Consider the following 21,596-nt stretch of genomic DNA (forward strand, 5'->3'; position numbering starts at 1 on the left):
CTTCTCTTAGAAGAGGAGCATTTCTTTTTTCTGACACTACACTATAACTTTGTGGCTGTCTGTGGTTGAACTGTTGAAGTTTAAAGTGAGTATTTATCTGTGAATGGGATGAGTGAAAACCATCTGCTGAGTTCTCTGTCTCTCTTCCTACACTGTAGACGCTCAGGTGGTTAGCTGCTGATATTAGCTTTAAAGATGTTTTATGTTATTCTTATGAGAAAAGGTTTCTGAAACCATTCATTGCTCAGAATAAGGCTTGTTAGTCCTCTGTTTCGGTGATATGGTGAGAATGTTTACGCAAGACATTTAAATGTGTGTGTGTGTGTGTGTGTGTGTGTATTTAATGTTATTAGATCAGCAGAAACTTGTTTTATAGGTTTCAAACTCAAATCACTATTCCTTACATTAAGATGCAAGAGTACTCTCTATGTAAATTGAAACAGTCTTCTTAGAAGTGGACTTAAATGGAACCAGAACAGATGTACAAAATGAAGCAGCTGAACTGCTTGTTAACATGCTAACCCCATACACATGCTCAGGCAGTATGTGTTAGAGGCTATATGTCAACCTCTCATCTCATCAATCAGTCGCTTTTCCGATCTGGCTCTGGAGTTAACACTCCTCTCTAATCTCTCCAGCTCTCTCTGTCTCTGTCTCTCTCTCTCTCTCTGTTTGTTCAGATTGCACATATTTAAATGTGTCAGACACTGTGGAAATGTGAGCAGAGACTGTTGGCGTAATGAGAATCTGTCATGATAATGCTTCAGCTTTGCTGTTATTGAGGCGAGAGATGTTTCATCCATCAGTGACTCTGTATGGATGTTAGCAGGGTGGCATGTTTGAAATATCCTGCTTTTGATTAGTGTTCAGCAGCAACTTTGTTTTTATTCTTCACATGCCAAGTACTGTGCTGATAGGTTACCGAAACTCAACTTTCATGGCCTGCTTTTATGTTTTCAAGGTGAGTAGATTAATAAAAGTTGATGTTTCACAGTAGCAGTTTTTTGTAAGTTGGAGAATGACATTTGGATGTCTTTTGAAGTAGCACGTTTTCATAAAGTATTCCCCAACCCCCTAAACCACCAATTTTTTCATGTTGTTAATATTTTGCAAATATGTGATGCTGGCATTCACATAGCTGCTCAGATCTGAGCTCGAGGGGATTCTGGGGATTCTGTGACTATTTTCAGATGACTCTGTGATTTGTGTGTGGTACTGTGATTTATTTGTGAGGCACAGGTCTTCACAGGTCTCATTATAGTGTCCATGTGCTTTCGTGTGGTCATCTATGGCCCCTCCGTAGCCTCGGCATTAACCCAGACCACGTTTGGTAACTTCATCTGGTCTACGCTGGATTGCGTTTTAATTAGTATTCATCGTTAATCTGTTTGACTGACAAGATTATTTCCGTTTCAGTGGAAACCACATGGAGTTACTGTTGGAAATCCGCCCTTCCCACAGTTGAAAAAACAAGTGCTCTCAGAGAGCTGTCAATCAAAGTTCCCAGAGTGAATGGACCGTCTGTGTGATTGGTTAAGATGATTGTGATGTTTGATTAAAATAATACTCTTTGTGGTAGCTGTGTGGTTGTAGTGCTTGACCAGTTTTTTGGGCCTGGAATAGGGTGTGCTGTGGCTAGGCAAAATATTTCACACATTGATCTATAGGTGCTTTGACCTCACCTCTAAGTGACATACACAAATGATTTAGCAGGACTGGGACCCCATTAACCGACTTCCTCAGAGTGAATTTGAACATTATGTGTCACGCTACCTGATTTACTGATGCTCGATCCTTTGCGCACGTTAAATCTGGACTCCTTTGGTCCCGTGTGTTCAGTAAGTTTTGATTGATGGTTTTGACTGGGCTGAGACATGAATCAAGGCATTATCAGTGTTCTCAGTTACGTTCTCATCACTTCATTAAGGTGAGTTTCAGCTTGTGACTGTGTGCGCACATGCGTTTGTGTTTTTCTTCCCCACCTTCCTTGGGCTTGAATTTTATTTAGGCTCTTAAAATTGAAACTGTGTTTGGATAACCGAATCAGTCTGTTTCCATGCACAAACAAGCTTTGAGCTGCATCTTTTAGCAGACTGTCCATCTGTTTTCTATCATACCACACGTCTGGTGCTGTCTGCTCACTCGTACCTTCTTAGAAAAAAAGGTTATCCCAATACTTACTCAAGATATTCATATTAGGTGACTGAGAGTGTATGTAAGGCTTGTTGATTTGAGAATCCTACATCACTGATACTAAGTTTACTAACTCTGTGTTTTGGATTCTTTTTGGATCCTTTTCAGTTTGCCTCTTGGCAAAGTGAAAGTGTTTTTTTTGATTCCAAATGATCTAAATAGCTGTGCTCCCCCTGACTCAGAGGGAGGTGGGAATACAGCATTGAAATTGTGGTGTAATACAGATCCTTTGATTAGGAAGCTGTAAATAATTCCTCAGTCGATTTTCCTTTCCTCCACGAGTCCCTGGGCAAGATTCACATGCCTATATTTAGCTGCTCTGGTGGAGACAGTGACTTTATTGTATGGTGCGTGACAATGGAAGGATATGGTACCTCAGGCCTCTGATAGGCAGGTGACTTTTTTGACAACAGTAGCAACCAGCGATTCTTTGAAAACAGCCCGCTTGTCTCTCTCGACACCCGCTCCATCCGAGCTCTTTTCTCTGACGTTACTCACACCTCCTAACACTCATGTTGACGGCCTTCTCAACACGAGGTGGAGGAGAACTCGCTCCCTGCCAAGGTTGGTCTGCGTCGAAGAGAAACAACTGGCCTGGCTAATTCTCTTAGCCTGATTCATTTGCTGATGAGAAGGCTGTGTACCCAGGTCAGAGCGTTGGCTCGGCGGAGAGAGGCTTACGCTGGCTTCTGCTGCACCGTCTGCTGCTTCAACCACACATGCAGCGGGAGGAATCTCAACATCTGACTGCGCAGATGGGGCAGGTTTTGGAAATGACATGTCGTGACGCTCCGACTCCGATCATTTTATGTCATTTCCCCCTCTAAGTGGCTCTACGTGTTCTGAATAATACCAAATGATCTAAATATTATCTTACCATCTTCTCCTGAAAGTGACTCTTCAAGGAAAGATTTCTCTAGCATCCGTCCCCAGCTGTCTGATGGACCACGTGTCTGTGTGTCTGTGTGTGTATGCATGGTTGTGTGCGTATGCATGTCTGTGTCTGTGTAATGTGTTTGTGTGTGTCAGGTTGCGGGCAGGGATGTAATTTGCCTTTAGCGATAGAATGTAATAATATATGCAGAGGTCAAGTCAGTGTTGTCACTGCTGAGGATCTGAAAGAAAAAATCAGCATTGACTCTTTGACTCTGATTCATGTTCCATGGCAATGGAGATTGAGGTTAACCAGGCGAGCGACGGGATGCTCCCCTCACAACAAAGCTCTTCTGTCGTGTCTTGCAAAAGGCTGCAGCTTGGGATGACATGCCCTAGACTATATAATTCTTAATATTCTAATATGAAGATCAGGTTTCTTACGTTAGCACAGCCCAGTTCATACAGTGTCACGATAGCTGGTGAACATGTAGCTGTCACTAATATCATTACATTACATTACTACATTGCTACTGCTGTACATTTGATGAGCCACTGGATCCTTTTGTGTGAAAGAGGAACTGAAGAAACCACCTTAAGCTGAGGGTTACCATGCTACACATGATCAGAGAAGCTACACTGTGTAATTACTGGAGAGATAAGCCTCCATTTTGCCCAGCGTATCATTCTATAATCTACAGAAAACAATTTAGACAGACAGTGCTGGTGACGCTTGTAACCTAATCCTAAAACCTAGCTGACGTGCCGTTAAGTTGAGATGTTACCAATGCGATTAGAGTAAAGGCCTCCAAGGAACATGTCAGCTAGTGATGCTAACTTCATTTTCTCTCCTGATTGCCAAGCGCTGAATGCCTGAAAGCAGCTTACTGTATACAGATCAGCAGCAGGCTTCAGATTACTCTCTGATTAACACACACTGCATACTAAACAGCGCCTGTGCTCGATGAAATGTCATCTAGCGTTGACGTTCAGCTTTCAGGATAAATGTTGCTCTGGGTTTTTAATTAAACAAGGATCTGATGTATGTGGTCAAGTTCAAACCTGTGTAAACTCAGTGTAGCAATGGTTCTCCTCAGTGAGTTTTTCACAATTGTAGCTTATTTTTTAGAGCGAGAGAGACAGAAAATGATATTTCTACTGTACTGTTCTATGGAATATTCTCACAAGGGTGTTTGGGGATCTAGTCTCGGAAAATGTTGTTAGGTTATTTTTTTCGGTTGTTTTTTTTTTTTTCCCCTCCCTTTTTGAGTGATATCCAGCTCTTAATGGTACCGCGGCAGGTGGTGCCTCATTTATATAATTCATTTTTAATCTCTACCTTGGCACATATGTGATCTGTTTTGGATTTTCGCATTTGCCTGTGCAGCGCACTAGCTGAAGCACACCATTCTCAAAGTTTCATGTTTGTTCTGGTATTCGTTCAAAATCACATACCTTTAAAAACATGAATTATGATCTGATTCTTGACATTCTGTTGAATGGTTTTATATTTTTAAAATCAGATGACATGTCTCTGTCTAATCATGGTATTGAATGTAGGGATAGTGTAAGTTGCGCTTCCCTCCACGTAGTTAACATCTAAAATCAAAAAGGCAAAGGAACAGTGACACAAAACGACACAATACTTCTGCGCTGAACTGGCCATTTTTTTCTTCTTTCTCTCGGAAATAAATTAATTTGAGCTACTTGGCTAAGTTGAAGTGCGCTGTGACTCAACGGTGAATGGGCTGTGGTTGCCAGGCGATTCTCCTCCTCATGCGCCTGACAGGAGGGAGTCTGAGAACTGTACCGTCCTCTGATATGCAGCCTCCCACACACACTGCCCCTACATATGGACAAAGAAGCATCTAATTAGCCATAGTCTCACACACATTCATTTCTATGGCTAATTACGAATGCATTTTGCCAACATTTCAATTTTATGTTCTCACAGGGCAAAGAACTTTTATATGATCTGTAATCAGCTTTACATTTCATTTTCTACATAGGACAAGGAAGTCATTTGTAGACTATATAATTGATTAGCAAACTGACTGTCGGTGCTGGTACTGGTAATTTGTCCTCTAATGGTTATAAAAAAAGGGAGCATGTAATATCGTTTTATGTAGTATATGGTTTTGGTGCAGTAATTTAGACATTTCATAAACAATCGAAACCCTTTCCTATTTATGCAGTTTTATTTATCTTTTAAATTAATATTTTCTTGACAGTTTAAGTACCACTGCAATTTATTGCCATCTGAATATACTGAATGAAGTATTTGCATGTTCACTGTATGTGGGGTTTGTTTACTTAAATACTTGTTCAAGTAGTTTAACTAAACAATGATACTCGATCTAACCAGGTTTCCGATTGGTCTCAAAAATTCTGGTAAAACTTTTTTTAATCGGAAAAAAGTTTTTTAAATGCCTCACAGTGTGTTTTATCTTGGGTTTTGGGAGTAATGGTACAACACGTTTCCTCAGCTGAAGCCCCAGTATAAGGGCTAGAACTGAAGTGTATCTTGGTCTACCCCAGATCAAGACAAAATGCACCCTCCATGTAAACTTGCCAACTCCAGGGAGGAAATCTCTTCAGTGGCACGAGTGAGGGCTCTAAATAAGGCTTGTATCATACGACTACCTATAGCAATACTCCTGCACTGAGCCCACAAACCCGTTGCCTTGGAAACTGTGGCCTCAGGGCTGTGCAGGGATGATCATTGGCTAACGTATACCTTTCAGGATCAGCGAGGATCCCCACTGTAGTTACAGAGAAACAAGTAGACAAGGGGGTTGAGGGTGTCCTCACTATTTAAAAAGATCCTCTGGAGTGTAAACCGAGAGGCAGACAGCTTCCCTTAGGCACTGACTTTTTTTTTTTTTTTTGCAATCACGATGTGGTCTGTATTTTGAGTCATGTGTTTGTTTTTATCATTTTTTAAGTTAACATAAAGGAAGTAACAGGATGCTCCTGCAGTAGTCAAATTCATTTCTGAGCAGAGTTAGCAAAACTGGAATTCCACACTACCAAGCCTTGGATGAGTTCTTTTTCTATGGGAATGAGGCTCATTTGGGGAGGCAATTGGGAAAAAGCAGTACTAATGGCTGGAATGCATTTGTGATGATATCATACTGAAACTGTTTATGATGATATCATACTGAAACTGTTTATAATGATATCATACTGAAACGGTTTATAATGATATCATACTGAAACTGTTTATGATGATATCATACTGAAACGGTTTATAATGATGTACTGAAACTGTTTATGATGATATCATACTGAAACTGTTTATAATGATATCATACTGAAACTGTTTATGATGATATCATACTGAAACGGTTTATAATGATGTCGTACTGAAACTGTTTATAATGATATCATACTGAAACTGTTTATGATGATATCATACTGAAACTGTTTATGATGATATCATACTGAAATGGTTTATGATGACATCATACTGAAACGGTTTATGATGATATCATACTGAAACGGTTTATAATGATATCATACTGAAACGGTTTATAATGATATCATACTGAAACTGTTTATAATGATATCATACTGAAACAGTTTATGATGATATCATACTGAAACTGTTTATGATGATATCATACTGAAACTGTTTATGATGATATCATACTGAAACGGTTTATGATGACATCATACTGAAACGGTTTATAATGATATCATACTGAAACTGTTTATGATGATATCATACTGAAACGGTTTATAATGATATCATACTGAAACGGTTTATAATGATATCATACTGAAACTGTTTATGATGATATTATGCTGAGGTCACCTTCAGTGCTGCTGGTGATGATTCTTAAGGACAGAAGGATGTCCTTCCAGCTCAGCAATTAAAAAAAACAATCATACCATAGTAATGTTCTGGTCTTTACATCTACTGACAATAAACCACAGTACTTACACTAGCAGAAGTCATGCATTCCGTTCATATTTGTGCTGCAAGGTCTGATACAGATTGGTGGGTCATGTATCATTTAAAAAATGTGTTGATTGGGACAGTCAAGTGGTGTCAGCAGTTCAGTTCTCTCATCGTATAGGAGAGCATTTAACGTGACTGCGTATCTTTCAAAACACAGTGGATGCTCCCCTTGTGAAACTTTAACGGTTTCATCAGGGTTTCCATTATATCATTGTTGGCAAGCGTGTCATGGGAGTACGTTTTGTTGTGAAAGTTAGTAAAAGATTTTTTTTTTGAGCACTTTTTAGTGCTGAGCTGGTGCTGTAGCTTGATGTGTGAACATGCTAATATTATAGCATTCTGACATCATAACCCCACAGATGTATTTGTCATTTTGTTCCACCAGTAATACTGCAGGGTTCAGTATCTGTTGTGTATTTGTTGTGTGTTGTTTTCTGTATATTAGATGTCTTAGAGTGAAAATTACATTTTGTCAGAATATCTACGTTTTTTTTTGTTTAGGTCCCTGTCACTGTTAATGTTACGTGTACTGCTACTAGGATTCCGGCTTGCGTACATAGACAGCATTGGTCTGTCCCCATCTCCCTCTGTCAGTATGTTGCCTCCAGCTGCCAGGACACCTTTGAATTTGTCCTCTAGACCAGGCCTATTCAGTTGCTGGCCGAAGAGGGACCGACAGTGGCCTGAAAGCAATCGTAGTCAAATTCTAACAGCGCAACTGTTAATTCTGGTCAAGTCATTTGATTGGAAGTGTTCCTTGATTGGTGATGTATGCAGTATAACAGCACTGGGATGTTTTACCATTTCTACCACTCCGTTTTAAAGCTTCGTAAACATCTGCTACCCACACAAAGTCAATACTGGCCTGTCAGCATGCTGCGAGTTGTAATTAAACTAAGAAAATAGGTTTTGTCAACACTAAAAAATGCTATAAATCTATGCCGATGCTCATGCTGTCCTGTGTGCAGTCACTTTTATGATGTAAATTTCCTGCCCCCTGTGCACTATTTAGCACTTATTTTTGTGATAGTTTGTCAGAAGGTACATGACAGCTTAGGTTAAGGGGCTATAGACGTACTTGTATCTGTCTGTACTTCACTCACTTACTTTCCTTTAGCTTTTCTTGCCTTTGTATCTGGATCTAATTTTGATGGTCCGATCACAAGTGGACAGCTCTAAAGCACAGGTGTTTAAAGGCACCCAAGACACATTGAGGTCGCATCGAGATCCGTTCGCTCAAACATAGGGGTGGCCGACATTTCGAATATACTTGATGTATCGCGGCTTGTTCTATGTGCGATGTAGTAAAGGACTGTATCGCGAGCACTGAGTACAAATTGTCACGTTAATTTTTTAAGCCGCCAGCATGAGACTCGCTTTGGCGTTTCACTTCTCTCGCTGTCTCCTATGGCTCTCTCTCTCTCACAGACACAAAAAGAAAAAAACTCACATACATACATAACACACTCATCTGCCCATCCAGACCACTCTCCTGGGCGAGTTTGTATATAGGGGAGACGTGTGTTTTTGTATCTGGAGGGAACACGGAAAGAGCCTGGAGAGAGCGAAAGAAGTGAAGCGCCAAAGCGAGTTTAAACGCGTTGAGTTTGGAAGCGATAATAGAGGATGGAGGTGAATGAATTGGTTACAAAAAGAAACAGCACTTGATCCATCGTCTGGCAGTGGTTTGGATATTGCAAGGAAGATGTTGAATAAATGCTTTTTTGTTAAATTTAACTTGGCTGTGATTTCCCAATTTTGCATGCAAGTTTAAAATTGTTCCAATAGAAATCACTAATGATTATAAACAAGAAGGTTTTAATGCAGTCATGTGTTGCAGAGACTGCTAGTGTCATCATACCGGTGTGATTGTATGCATCAAAGGGTTAAATTGAGCATTTATCAAGTACTTTAGAGGAGATTTCAAAATATCGAGATGTGTATTGTGTATTGCGATATAGCCTAAAAATACCGCGATATTATTTATAGGCCACATTGCCCAGCCCTACTCAGACCACATCTGGAGGTGGTCTTGGCTGCATATGACCACATTTTTTTAGTAGTGTAAACACAAATGTGATCTTGGCCACATTGAAGGACTACGCAACTGACGCCCTCTGCGTTTGTGGAACAATACAGACCCAGTCTGAATTGTTTTGATATTGCCGGCGTGGCAAGTGCTTTGCATGATTCTTCTTCTTCTTCTTCTAAATTCAGGCAGACTAGGCACGGGAAATGCATTGCTGCCTCCCGCTGGTTAAAAACAGCAACCCATTTGGTCTTTGCGAATGGAAATGATATAAGTATTTATTTGCATATAGACGGGGGAGGTGAGATCCGATTGCAAGTGGTCACTTGAGACACATGTGGAGACAGATTCTAAAGCCAGGTATAAATGGACGTACTTTAGAGCTGTCCACTTGTGATCGGATCACCAAAATCGGATCTAATGCAAGGTCTTAACACTTAAGGTGCTCTTTGTGGCCGTTCTACATTTGGGAATGTTATGACAGGGGCATCATTCATATCACCCGTCTGACTGCATTACACTGAAAATATTAACCAAAGCAGAAAGTGTTTTTTGTCCTCTGAGAAACAACAGGCAGGAAGTTGTTAAATTCACTTTAATAGTGTTTTTATTTTTTCCCCCTCCATTTTGAGCAGTGGGATGTGTTCACTGATGCCAGTCTGAGGTACAAACACTGCTGTCTCAGCTCTTGCAGTGTGTGTGTGTGTGTGTGTGTGTGTGTGTGTGTGTGTATCCTCCTCCTCCCTAAAGTGTGTTGGTGGTGGTGAATACATGACTAATTAGTGAAAGCTGCTGAGCTGTTGTGAGTAATTAGGGACTGTGTTGGATGGACTCCTCTGATGGACACCTCTCTGAGGCATTTGGCTTTCACTCAGGTGTGACTGTGGGCAGAGAGCTGTGCTCAGTGATGCTGTCATTCACTGAATCTACATGCTCTTCACGCTCACCCCCTCAATCAGTAGTTAAGAGACACTGCTCCTGATTTGTTGGTTTCTTTCAGTGATACCCAAAAACCCATTACACACAGACCGTTAGAAAATGTCTGTTATCTTTCAGCGAAAATAACATTGTCTTTGGCTTTAATTACTGTTTCACTGTGTCATAGATCAGTTTCAGTTCACTCTTGATAGACAGCTAGGTTGCAGTTTGGTCCCTCTCACAGAAATGTGACAACTCCCTCATTGTCTATAGAAGAGCAGCGTTCTCTTCTCTTGCGGCAGTGTTGGCAAGTTAATATCTCACTGATCCTCGTTCTCTACGGAGGCAGGAGCTTAACACAGTGGCTCAGGGAACTGACGTGGCTGGGAGTTATTTGGCACATGTATTGGTCTGTAGTTTTTGTTTACCTCCCTGCAGTCACTTGTTATGTGTAATTACAGTCAGTAATGTTGAAACAAAGACCTAAAATGAGCTTACTGTTTTTTCCTATTATGGTTTCAACTTAACCATTCTGGCATAACACAGCGCAGCAACCGTACACGCTGTTTAAGACAATTGTGATGTAATTATGTTTATTGTAAATAAATAAGGCTGTTCCACCTTGGGCCAGTTATGTCTGTGTTAAAAAAACGAAACAAAAACAACGTCTTTGCTTGCTTGAAGTTGCCAAGTTTAAAACCCCGTTTTCTGTGCCGTCAGACATCGCTGTATGAGGTGTTATTCAGTGACATGTTGTCCAGTCCTGAGACAAATCTTAACCACTCAGAAAGGTGTATGGCGTTATGGTGGTATCCTTTTCCTTCTTCCAGTCAGGGCGTGGAGCAGTTTCCTGTCACCTTGACAACTTCCAGTTGAGACTCAGGAGGCTGAATGTCTTTTCTTGCAGTTGTTTGAATCTGACCTACAGAACTGTGTCCCTGATCTCCAGCATCTCTCTCTCTCTTTCTCTCTTTCTCTCTCTCTCTCTCTCTCTCTCTTTCTCTCTCTCTGTCTCCTCCTCCAGAAGTACAGGCACCATGATGAGGACACCTCCCCTCAGGAGCAAAGTTCACCCCAGCTCACCGATGAGGCCCCGGGCCCCGAGCTGGTACAGGTGGCTGAGAAGAACATTTCACAGATAGAGAATGTCCATGGTTATGTTGCCCACGCACACATCTCTCCAATGAAGGTAGGACTTTGGCTTAAGCCTGTTTTTTTTTTTAATTATTGTTTTATGTTGTTGTTTTTTTCTGCTCTGTGTCAAGCATTGTTCCATGATGTTCTCATACTGTCAACACACTCATTGGCTTCATTGTCAGAACTCTGCCAAGCTACACTGTCATTTTGTCTTCAGAAAAACGCGCACACACACACACACACACACACACACACACACACACACACACACACACATTAAAGAGATGCCAGGTGTGATAGTGATGACAACCTCCCCACGCCTCCTCTGCAGTGCATCAGTACAAAGAGAGGGAGCTAGCAGTCGCTCTGTCATTTCCGTGTAGTCAGCTTTTTCCCGCCATGCATGTACACCAGACAGAGCTGAATAACCACGGTTAAAAAATGCACTGTGCAAAGAATTATTGGGCAAATGAGATCTTTTTTTTTTTTGCTTCGGGGCTGATTATCCACAACCACGCTCCAAATGGAGCGCATGTTCCCACAGCGGAGGGCCCAGAGTCATTGCCGATCCCACTGTATGTAATCCTTAACAACAGAGTCAATTTACAAAGCCTTCAGGCTGATGACCAGCCACCCATTGTTTTACTGGAACTGTAAAGAGAAATTGTATAGCTCAAGGATCTAAAAGTCAGACAGAGTGGATACGAGGAGTTTTCTTTTTTTTTTTTTCCCCTGGGGGAGCAAACGTGTCCATTTGAGTTCAGCAGCGCCTGTCACTGAAGGGAAGCCGGACCGCGATTTGTACACTTAGACAGCTTATCGCGTCACAAATTTGATCAGGGATACAAGTGAATAATTGCTTGTTTGGTACAAATATATCAACTGTTTTTGTACATAGAGCACGATCAGTTTGTATCCCCTAGCTCAGGACCCAGTTCTGTTCAGCATTGAGTTCTTCTGTTCATAGTGACTTTGTAAGCAAAGGTTCTTGGCATTTGAGTGAGAATACTGCCCACTATTTTGGCGGTTACTGTCTTTGGGGAAAAGTCGCTGGCTGTGGATGCACCACAAAAAGGTGGTAATTGTTTGAACCAACAGAGAACACATGGCCAAATGCTCCTCAGAAACTGATATTAATTACCATCATACAAATATTGATGGATTATCTAAACCTGCTGCCTAAATCCATCCAGCGAGTCAAGTGCTGTCAAATCTTCTTTCCTCTGATGTCAGGGGGAGAATTTACTCTAACAGCAAAGAGGTGGCATTTTGCTGAGAAATAGTTCGTGATTCATTTATAGAAGTTGAAGTTCTTTTCGGGTCAAATTCCACTTAAACTATCGCAGTTACTATGTCGACCAGAGCTATAGTGTAGGGTTACATGTAAATGTACTGATTGCAATCTTTGCTTTTTTTTTTTTTTACACTTTAGTGAAGTATCTCTGATTTTTTTTTTTAGTGTGTCAGTTGATTGGTTGCTGTGTCACATCTAATGCAGCATGTTAAGTGTATTTGAATGCTGGTTAAGAACAGCCGGATTAATACATTTAAGGAGAAACAAAGCTACTGTCAGCTTTACAAAGGCTTCATGAATCACTAAAATACAAGATGCCTACTGATTGTATGGTTTTATCATGTAAATATTGATGAATGCTGTAGAAGTCTTGTGAGAGGGTTAGGAATCTGTAACAGTAGGAGAACACTGGTATGAAATTGCTGATCCTCTCCAGTCAGGGTCAAGTACGGTCCTGGGTCAGCCACATAACTTACCAGCCGAGTCACTGTGTGACTTTCTTTACTCTGTCTTTCTCATAGACCAGTGAATGATTTAAACAGCAAGGTCACACTGTGTGTGTGAATGTTTGTGTGTGTGTGTGTGTGTGGGAACATTTATGACCAGGACCTCCTCTGGCCAAGCTTCACTGCCTTCCCCTCTCAGCACTCCTTTCCTCCGAGATTTATAACCCCTCTCTCTCTCTCTCTCTCTCTCTCTCTCTCTCTCTATCTCTGTAACTGCTCATCTTCCAAAGCCAGGCTGGTGGCAGCATTGACCACCACACATAAAGTCATAAATGCCAAGCCCAAATCTGTCTCTTCTTCAGGCTTTCAATACAGCTATTAACCTGCACAACCCCTCTCAATACATGCTCTTCTGTGACAGCTCCACCCTTTTACCTAACGCAGCCTCCTTAGTGCATGCACACACTTATTAGGATAAAGGTGAGCCCCATTCATTCATTCATTCATTCAGTCTGTAACTCTTCCTCAGTGGCTGTTTGAGTAGTTCAAAAAAGTTTTTTTCCTTCTCCTTTCCCCTAAGATTTAGACAAGCAGTCACGGTAGCGAAAGTGTAAATATTAAGCATGGACGTGCAGGACAAAGGGGACAAAGGCAATTTTTTTCCCTCTTTTCTCTTGGCGTCTTGTTTCTCAGTTTGATGAAGTGCCTGAGGTTGAGTTGTGATTTGGGGAATGTATATTCACATGGCTGAGAATTATAAACAAGCCATTATCAGTACGAATGATTAATTGCCCACCATGGCAATTTGTCACAAGATGAATCGTCGGAGAAAGTTCTTGAGGAAAAAAAAAAAAAAAGGTAATTGTGTCTAGGTTCCAGACAGTGACTTCTTCCATTGTGATTGCTACGCACAACAGAACTCTGTCTCCACCTTGTGTTTCATATCTGTCATTACAGCTGCAGTTGGTTTGTAGCCCAGTAGGTATCACCATGTCATTGTCACAGCATACTAAACATGAATCAGATGCTATGTCTGATGGACCTTATGACATTTGGTCATTTTTTAAGTCTCAGTTTGTTTGGACCACCTTGTCTTAGCACTTGAAGTAATATCATGATGCTCAGTAGTTAAAATTTGTTCCTCATGTGGATTTTTAGGCCATTGCAAAATTACTGCAGTGGATTTTTTATTATTATTTTTTTTGTGAATGTGTAAGTGCGTGTGTGCGCGTGCGTGTGTGTGCGCGCATGTGTGTGTGCATGCGTGTGTATATGTGGGTTGTGGTAGGGACCTTTGTTCTGTATCCTATCCTTTAATGATATTGAGTTAGTTAGTCTCTGTTTAAGGTCTAATTACAATGAAGTTAAACTTAAGTAGCTGGCACTTTTACACTTGGCAGTAGCCCCCCAAAATTGTGTAAACCTGTCTAAACTTTTTTGAAGAATATTTTTCCCCACCACAAGACATCCCATCAAATATCACTGTGTGTATCATGGGAACAAAGCAAGTCTGTTTCTTTAGGCCAGTGCAATGCAGATTTAGCTTATACTGATTTTTTTTGATCTCTTAGCTCTGTGTCTTTACACCGGGCCTGTGACCTCTGCTTTTGCTCAAGCTCTTGACACATAAAGTGTAGCATTTACATGTCCTTCAATTTAATATGCCCCATCTATCTGTCTTCACTCTCAATTGCTAAGTCTGTTTGTCTTTGTACTTCTCTCTGTCAGTTACTTTCTCTCTCTCTCTCTCTCTCTCTCCCTCTTAATATTGATTAAGATCTACTTTAATTAAGAGCTGAATTTACCTAAGACTGTACAGTAATGCACTAAGTTCCGTGCCCCCTGTAGGTCGAGTCGCTGGAGTGCATCTTCGATGGGCCGCCCACTGCTGGGGCAGATGAGGATGCCCCTCCCCCTTCCTTCTCCTCCTTGATCTCCCCAAGTTCTATGACGGCCCAGGTAATAGTCTAGCCTCCCACCTCCCCAGACCACATGCTGTGGGAGGCGACACTCGTCTGCTCCTTGTGCAGTGGTCTGGCTGTGGCTGTCCCACGTAGTCATTGTCTCTGTGTGCCCCTCATTGCGCCGTGACTTACTGGCCAGTGTTTGGCCACTTCTGTCTGCTGTAGTCTGGCCATTAGATGCAAATCTCCATCATCTCAGTGTGTTTAGAGCAAGCTATTGAATCTGTCCATTATCTTGCCTGTAGCTTTAAGGCAAGATGGGACAGTTTCCAATGTGCATGAGACCTCTCTTCTGTAACGTTTTCTCATCTGTGACAGTGTTACGGAATTCAGAGGATCTTCTCTTCAGCTTGTAGTGAATGCAGCAGTAGCAGTTGAGGTTTGCGTGCGAGTGAAGGTGCGGAGTGCTCCCTCATTCCATCTGTTGCATTCCCTCTGTGTGTTTTCTGACTGTCAGTGTGTGTATGTGGTCATGGCCGTAACGCATGTGGACATGCACAGAAGTGTTTACTTTGGCTTCCTTTGTGCATGGCTCAGTGGTAGGAAATCTCAGTGTTTCACTCAAGTGACGTGTGGTCTCTAGTCTGAATTCCTTCACATGAATGCGTCGCAACCATATTGTCATAAACGGGTTTGGATTTCGGATATTCTGACCACATTTTCAGTGTCATTTATTAATGTTATGCACATTACAATTCTTAGTCACTGTGAGTGAAATCCACTTGGCAAATCTGTTTGTGCACTTGTATTACTGGCTTGATTTAGTGATGGACCATGATAAGCTGGGAACATGGTCAGTTTGCTGCTGTTAACTTGTGCGAATGGTTAGCAGTAGTGAAGGATTGTTAAAAACGATAATCCTGAGTGGTTTGCTCTGATTGGAAGCTATGCAGGGAGCCTTCAGTTGGTTTTCCCACACAGATCAACACACCGCAAGCCGTATCGGTTTTCCCGACCGTGATGTCATCGCCTCGCTTCTCCCTGTGTGGGGCTGTGTTGACTGGTAAAGATGGATGGCACATTAGAAAAGGCAATGAAAGGAGGAGAATGTGTGGAATGCGGGGAATGAAGATGAGAGGATTGACTGCCATTCCCTCATACATCCTTATATCTATGCTCGAGAGATATTCCATCACGGATTAAAAACAAAAAAGAAAGGAAAAAGAGAGAGAGAGAGAGAAGAGCTTCACAGTAGCAGCAGCAGACTCTCTGATTAGGTTTGAGGGAGAAGAAAAGGGAGGTCACCAGGACAAAGTCTTTAAAGAACAAGAGGAGTAGGGAAGAAAAAAAGAGAAAAGAGAATGCGTTTTATGAAGCTGTTTCGCCGGCACTGCGGTTCCATCTGGGAGGAAGTGAATATGCATTAGTGACCATAACATTGAATTCTGCCCAAGAGTCGGTCAGTCGTTTAACTAGCTTCAGAGCCGAAGAGTGTCTCTCTCTCTTCCTCGGTCTCTCTCTCTCTCTCTCTCTCTCTCTCTCACACTCTCTTTCGCTCTCTCTCTCGGGCTCCCTGCTGACTCATTTTCAGCTGGAAGATTCGAACAGCACCACCTGCAGCAGCTTGTTTTGCCCGGAGCACACACATCCCCTCCACTGCGCAGCCCTGATTGGATCAACGTGCCAGGCACCGCGTCAACCACGGCACGCAGAAAAAGAAAGAGGGAGCGAGACAGAGTCGGGGGGGGGGGGGGGGGGGGTGGATAGGGAGGAGGTGAATCAGGCAGCGTCTTAGGGATGCAGAGATTGTGAAACTATCTCTCTTTGCTCTCTCTCTCCCTCTCTCTTTCTCTCTCTCTCTCTCCTGCTCCCTGCAGCAGCCCTGTGTGCGTCAGACAGTCACTGCCTCTCTCTCTCTCCCTCCCTCCCTCTCTCTCTCTCTCTCTCTCTCTCAGTCTCTCTTTCTCTCTCTCTCACTCTCTCTCCTTCTACCTCATTCTCGTCACAGGTTCTCATAACCTGAGAGACTTGTTTTTTGTCCCCTCTCTTGCTGGCAATGTACAGACACTGAGCTTTAGGATGACTGCGTAGGAAGAGACAAGAGGAAAGGGTCAGAGCTGGCATCTCAGATCCAGCCCTGCTTCACTGGAGCGTGAACTCCGTACACGCACTCACACACACACACACACACACACACACGCCAGCGGCCCACAATGCTCAACTCGGTTTGGTATGCCAAAAAGGTGGGACGGCGCATCATGGGCACCCTGAGAAGAACCAAGAGGCTCCACCGGCACTTGTTGGTAGGTCTGACAGCGTAAGAGGGAAAAAGGATGGAGGCAGAGAGCCACGTTACAGTCCTCTGAACTGGACATTTAAGAGGAGGGGACACGTTGGCAGCGATTACAGCAAAGCTTCTTATGCTGTATCACATCATAGGTTTTATGTTTTTATTGAATCAATGTGAATGTGTGTTATGTTTGATCACAATGTTGGTTATGGTCAGTTACATTCAGCTCTTCATTCTGGATAGCAGTATTATGGCCATGTCAAACGTTTGTTTGGTGAGACTAGGCATGTGATTGCCCATTAGAATAGTATTTGTGCATGGAGAGAGCAGAGGTATGTCATTTGGAAACTTGTACGTCATAGACTCATAGACAGCCTGAGTGACAAAATAGCAGTCATGTGTGTTACAGTCTTGAATACCATAGCTTGTTATATTGTACTGTTATGTGAATTGCGTAGGATTCTGCTGTTGTAATCCTCTGTGTGTTTATATGATGTCTAAGCATGCTTGTTTGTTGGAATGGGGAGCAGGGTTTTAGCACATGCCTCTTCCCCCTTGCTGCCTGGCAACCTCTGCGCTCCTGTCATGCAGCAGTGCTCACAGTCTCTGTCTCTCTGTCTCTCTCTTTCACTCTCTCTCTCTCTCTCTCTCTCTCACATGCTCACACACACACACACACACACACACACACACAAACACGTACAACCTGATGCGTTACAGCTAACACTCCAGTGTAAGATATTGGCTGGGCTGTATTCCACAGTGCTCAGATATTCTCTTTATCTTTATATAAGGTTCTTTGACAGTCATGACTATCTGCTCATGATAGATTGTCTCCTTGCAGCATTTTAATGATTGACGAGAGAGTTTTGTAAGACTAGGCTGAACAAACAAATGTATTTCTGCGAATGCTACAAAATAGTGTCTGAAGGCCCATCGTGACTGTATTTTACTTACATAAGTTAGGTGGGCACTGTACAACATCTTGTATGTCTTTCATGCCTGTGTGTCCCCACAAACTCCATATTCCTTAGGATCATTGCCCTTCCTGTGGATCAAGCACAGGCTCATTTATCTGAAGGGTCTTGGTCACCAAGGCACCAAGTCCAAAGTGCCAAAGGTTCAAGTCCAGAGTGCCTACCACCGTGCTGAAGGGTTCTGCCTCCTTCTTGATAAAGGGTAGGGATGAAGCCAGACGGCAGGGAACATGAGGAGGTCGGCGGCATCACCTCTGTCACACGCAACTGACCAAAATGGAAACATGTCTTTATCTGAGGACTCAGCTATATGAAAAGGTGGTGACAGGCGTAATCGAGGCAAGGTCTGTGAGTCCTTCGTCTTGGTTACTCACCGTGGTTACTCATTCACCAGGTGACCAGCGGTCAAAGCACCTGGCCTTTTGGCAGCTTGATCTAATTTGTCTGCCATTGTTTGGCTTATGGAAAATGGATACAGGGATAGAGGCCCATTATGCTCTCATAAAGCCCTAAATACGTCCCTCATGCCTGAACAGGCCTGGTGTCATTGTCCCCATCCCCATAAGCATCTGTCTACTTAATCACCCCATTTTACACGCTCTCACACCGTGCTCAGTGACTCTGAGCTCTCGGTCCATCAGCAAGGGCATCCTGTGCCATTCAGTGCTACAGCATGCTTCTGATAATTGTCGGTTAGCCAGGTGACAGCCAGGATGGCAGGCTGATAAAAGGGTTTACCAAGACTCTCATTAGACATGCATGTGGTGTGCTGTGAGGCAGTTGGGAATACATTATTGATGTTTTGCCATACATGTACATTGGGAAGCTTTGTCACAGGAGAGAAGTATAAGCTCAAGATTGTTGCTGAGATTGCCATCTCATCGCCTCCTGAAAGGGTCAATAGAATGGGTGAATATTCATGTTAGGCTGGATTGGCAACCATTGAGAGGTTGTTCAGCATAAGGCTACAACATGTTGACCAATAACTAAAACGACTGAAGCTGATAGATTGCCCTGTTGGGATGAGTCATGTTTAAGCTGCATTAAGATGGAAAATGGTAGATTTTATACCTGATTTATACATCTCTGTTCTGAGCTAGGGTGATGTTTATGCCCAAATGACAATATTTTTTTACCATCCAGTACCTCCTGTAGGAGCTGGAGCTCTAATGAATATGTCAACAAACAAGGCAGAAAAGGGTGTTTACTGCGGTGTCTGGTGTGAGACAGGGGACCGGAACCTGCTTGGGAAATCCTGCTGCCTCTCTTTGATGTGTGAGCAGTTGCCATGGCTCTGGTTTCTGAGGGAGTGGAGGCAGGGGCTGGTGACAGAATCTGCCAACTCATTCGACACCTGTGGCACATCTCTGGAACTCTGTCGGCAGCACAGTCTTTATTGGAGCGTCTGTGCAAAGGACCAGCTGCATCACACAAACGGTGTATCCTACGACAGGTAGAGCCCTTGGCTCTCAGGGCATGTTTCCATTTTTCCTCTTCACTGCATGTTTGTCTGCGGTAGACAAGACTTCTGCAGCATTTCGTGAAGAGCTCTTAAGCTGTATAAAACCTCTTCAGAAGATGGGATCTTATTCATGGACAAGGCTTGTAGTACTTGGATTCCCTTTTGATACTCTGTTTAAGCTGACAGTTGTAAACCTGGTCTGACTCAGTGTAGTCATATTCACAGAGGGAAGGGTTTCAGATTCAGATTCTGCAACTGTTTTCATGAGCTGGGCAAATCACTCATGCCTTCCATTTCAGTGTACTAAACTGGAGGATATATGTGACAAGCACTTGGTGACCTAGAAATACAGAAATGGTGATCTATCAAATTGTGCATCAATATGTCACGGAGTCCCTTCTTCCCTGCAGTCACAATCAATTCGTCAAATGTGTTACTTGTCTGTAAGAAGGAAGAACATGGGAATTTACTTTGCGGAATTTACTTCTCGAGCTGTCTTGTCCCAAGGGCTGTGTTAATCCAGGATCTTTGGACTCTGTGCACAATAACAGTGTTTTTCCTTCAAGGCTGTGTTTGATCGTGGTTGGTCCTCTGCTCTGAGAGTGCTGATGAGTCTGAGGGAGTGTCTGAAGTGCCTGGAGTCATGAGTACACTGCACATTGACGCTTAGTGCTGATGGAGCTCCCAGATACAGAAGCACACAGGAAGCCACACTCATAATTGAGGAAATAGTTTGGAAATGCTAACAAATCCCGAGATTCGCAGAGTATAGATCCGTGTCTTTCCGCTCTGCGCTACTAGCATCAGGTTGTTGAGCTGGTGCTATTTTTTTTTTTTTTTTTTTTTGCTTTTGTGACGATGAACTACATTTTTGGAGGGAACACCGTGTACTCTAGGGGGAGCCGTGGTGGAAGTACCAGCTCCGCTCACGGCGGTTCGGTGGTGGGACCTAAGCTGAGGCACTGGTCCATGCGCAGCTCCTCTGAGGAGCCGGCCGATCCACCCCCATCCCGCTGGCGCCGGCTAATGACCGTCCTTGCACGCCTCCGTGCCTTCACTGACTGCATCTCTGCTGGGGTCAGCCAGGTAAGTCTAGCCTAGTCCTCTGGTCTGCAGGGGTGGACTATCTGCAGACCTTCCAAAAAAGGGTTAAGGGAAGTCCTTCTCAATTAGAGAGAGAGAGGTTCTGTCATCGCCTGCCTTGTGCAGAACTTTGACGGCCTTGTTGAACAAAAATAATGAGCCAATTGATTTTATGTCCAATGATAAGTTGGAGAAGCAAGCCACAGAGAAGCGGTGTGCTCTGCAGTTTGTGTTGTTCTTCTGTGTCGTTGTTTTGTTTGAGGTTCTTTTTGGCCAGGAAATTGATCTTGTGTTACTCTTCCATGAAAGGTTGAAGTAATGTTTAATTTGACAAAAATTGCAAAAAAAACTACAACAACTATACTTGAATCATGTGTCATCACTGGACCACTGGATAATTGCATGGAAAATTTATATATAAACATATATATGCAGACTAGTCTCTAAGTGGACTGCCCTATCTGTTCAGTGATTACAATGGAAGAATGGGTCCTGGAAATTTCGATTCAAATATACTGCAGTATGTCATCTCATGGTTACAGATTTGAGTCAAAGGGAACTGGAATTCTGCAGTATAACCCTGACTGTAAAGCAAATGTTGATGCTCTCCTGTTCAGCTTCAGTGGTTGCCATGCTGTTGCCACGTAGTGCTTTGGTTGTGGTTAATGGTAGAGGCGCGTAGATCATGTGACTGCTTTCCCATTAATTCCTTTTTATATCCTTGCTTCACTGTCAGCTGTGATAGTAAGCACTGCATAAAATGATGTGAACAGTCAACTACATGAACTCTGTGACCTAAACCTTACCTCTGTTCAGTTGTGCTCAGTGTGAAATGACTTACCATAAAAGTCAAGGTCACCTCAAGGTCAGGGAGCTTGACAACCATGTATCTCTCAAGGGAGTCCTGTTTTAGACACGGGTGGTCAAGGACTTATAAGAATGCCATGACCATGTAAAACACATAAGACACAACAGGAAGGCTCCAAAGGTATTCAGGAGCATTCAGTTGTTGTAAAGAAATGTTGC

General features: G+C 42.8%; 1 protein-coding gene across 13 annotated transcripts in view; it reads left to right on the forward strand.

The window, feature by feature from the left end:
* The window catches only part of dlg1b (discs large MAGUK scaffold protein 1b), an 85,932-nt gene that overhangs the window by 26,510 nt on the left and 37,826 nt on the right, over positions 1–21,596 (forward strand). For 6 of the 13 annotated variants that reach the window (XM_030773172.1, XM_030773175.1, XM_030773176.1 and 3 more), the window contains exon 4: positions 11,002–11,166. In XM_030773172.1, coding sequence (XP_030629032.1) covers positions 11,002–11,166 — 165 coding nt within the window. Of the gene's footprint in view, positions 1–11,001; positions 11,167–14,702; positions 14,814–20,345; positions 20,578–21,596 lie in introns of those variants that run through there. The other 7 variants (XM_030773170.1, XM_030773171.1, XM_030773173.1 and 4 more) reach the window with 3 other exon arrangements.

The sequence above is a fragment of the Chanos chanos genome, chromosome 5, assembly GCF_902362185.1.
Source record: "Chanos chanos chromosome 5, fChaCha1.1, whole genome shotgun sequence".
In the NCBI taxonomy this organism is placed as follows: Eukaryota; Metazoa; Chordata; class Actinopteri; order Gonorynchiformes; family Chanidae; genus Chanos; species Chanos chanos.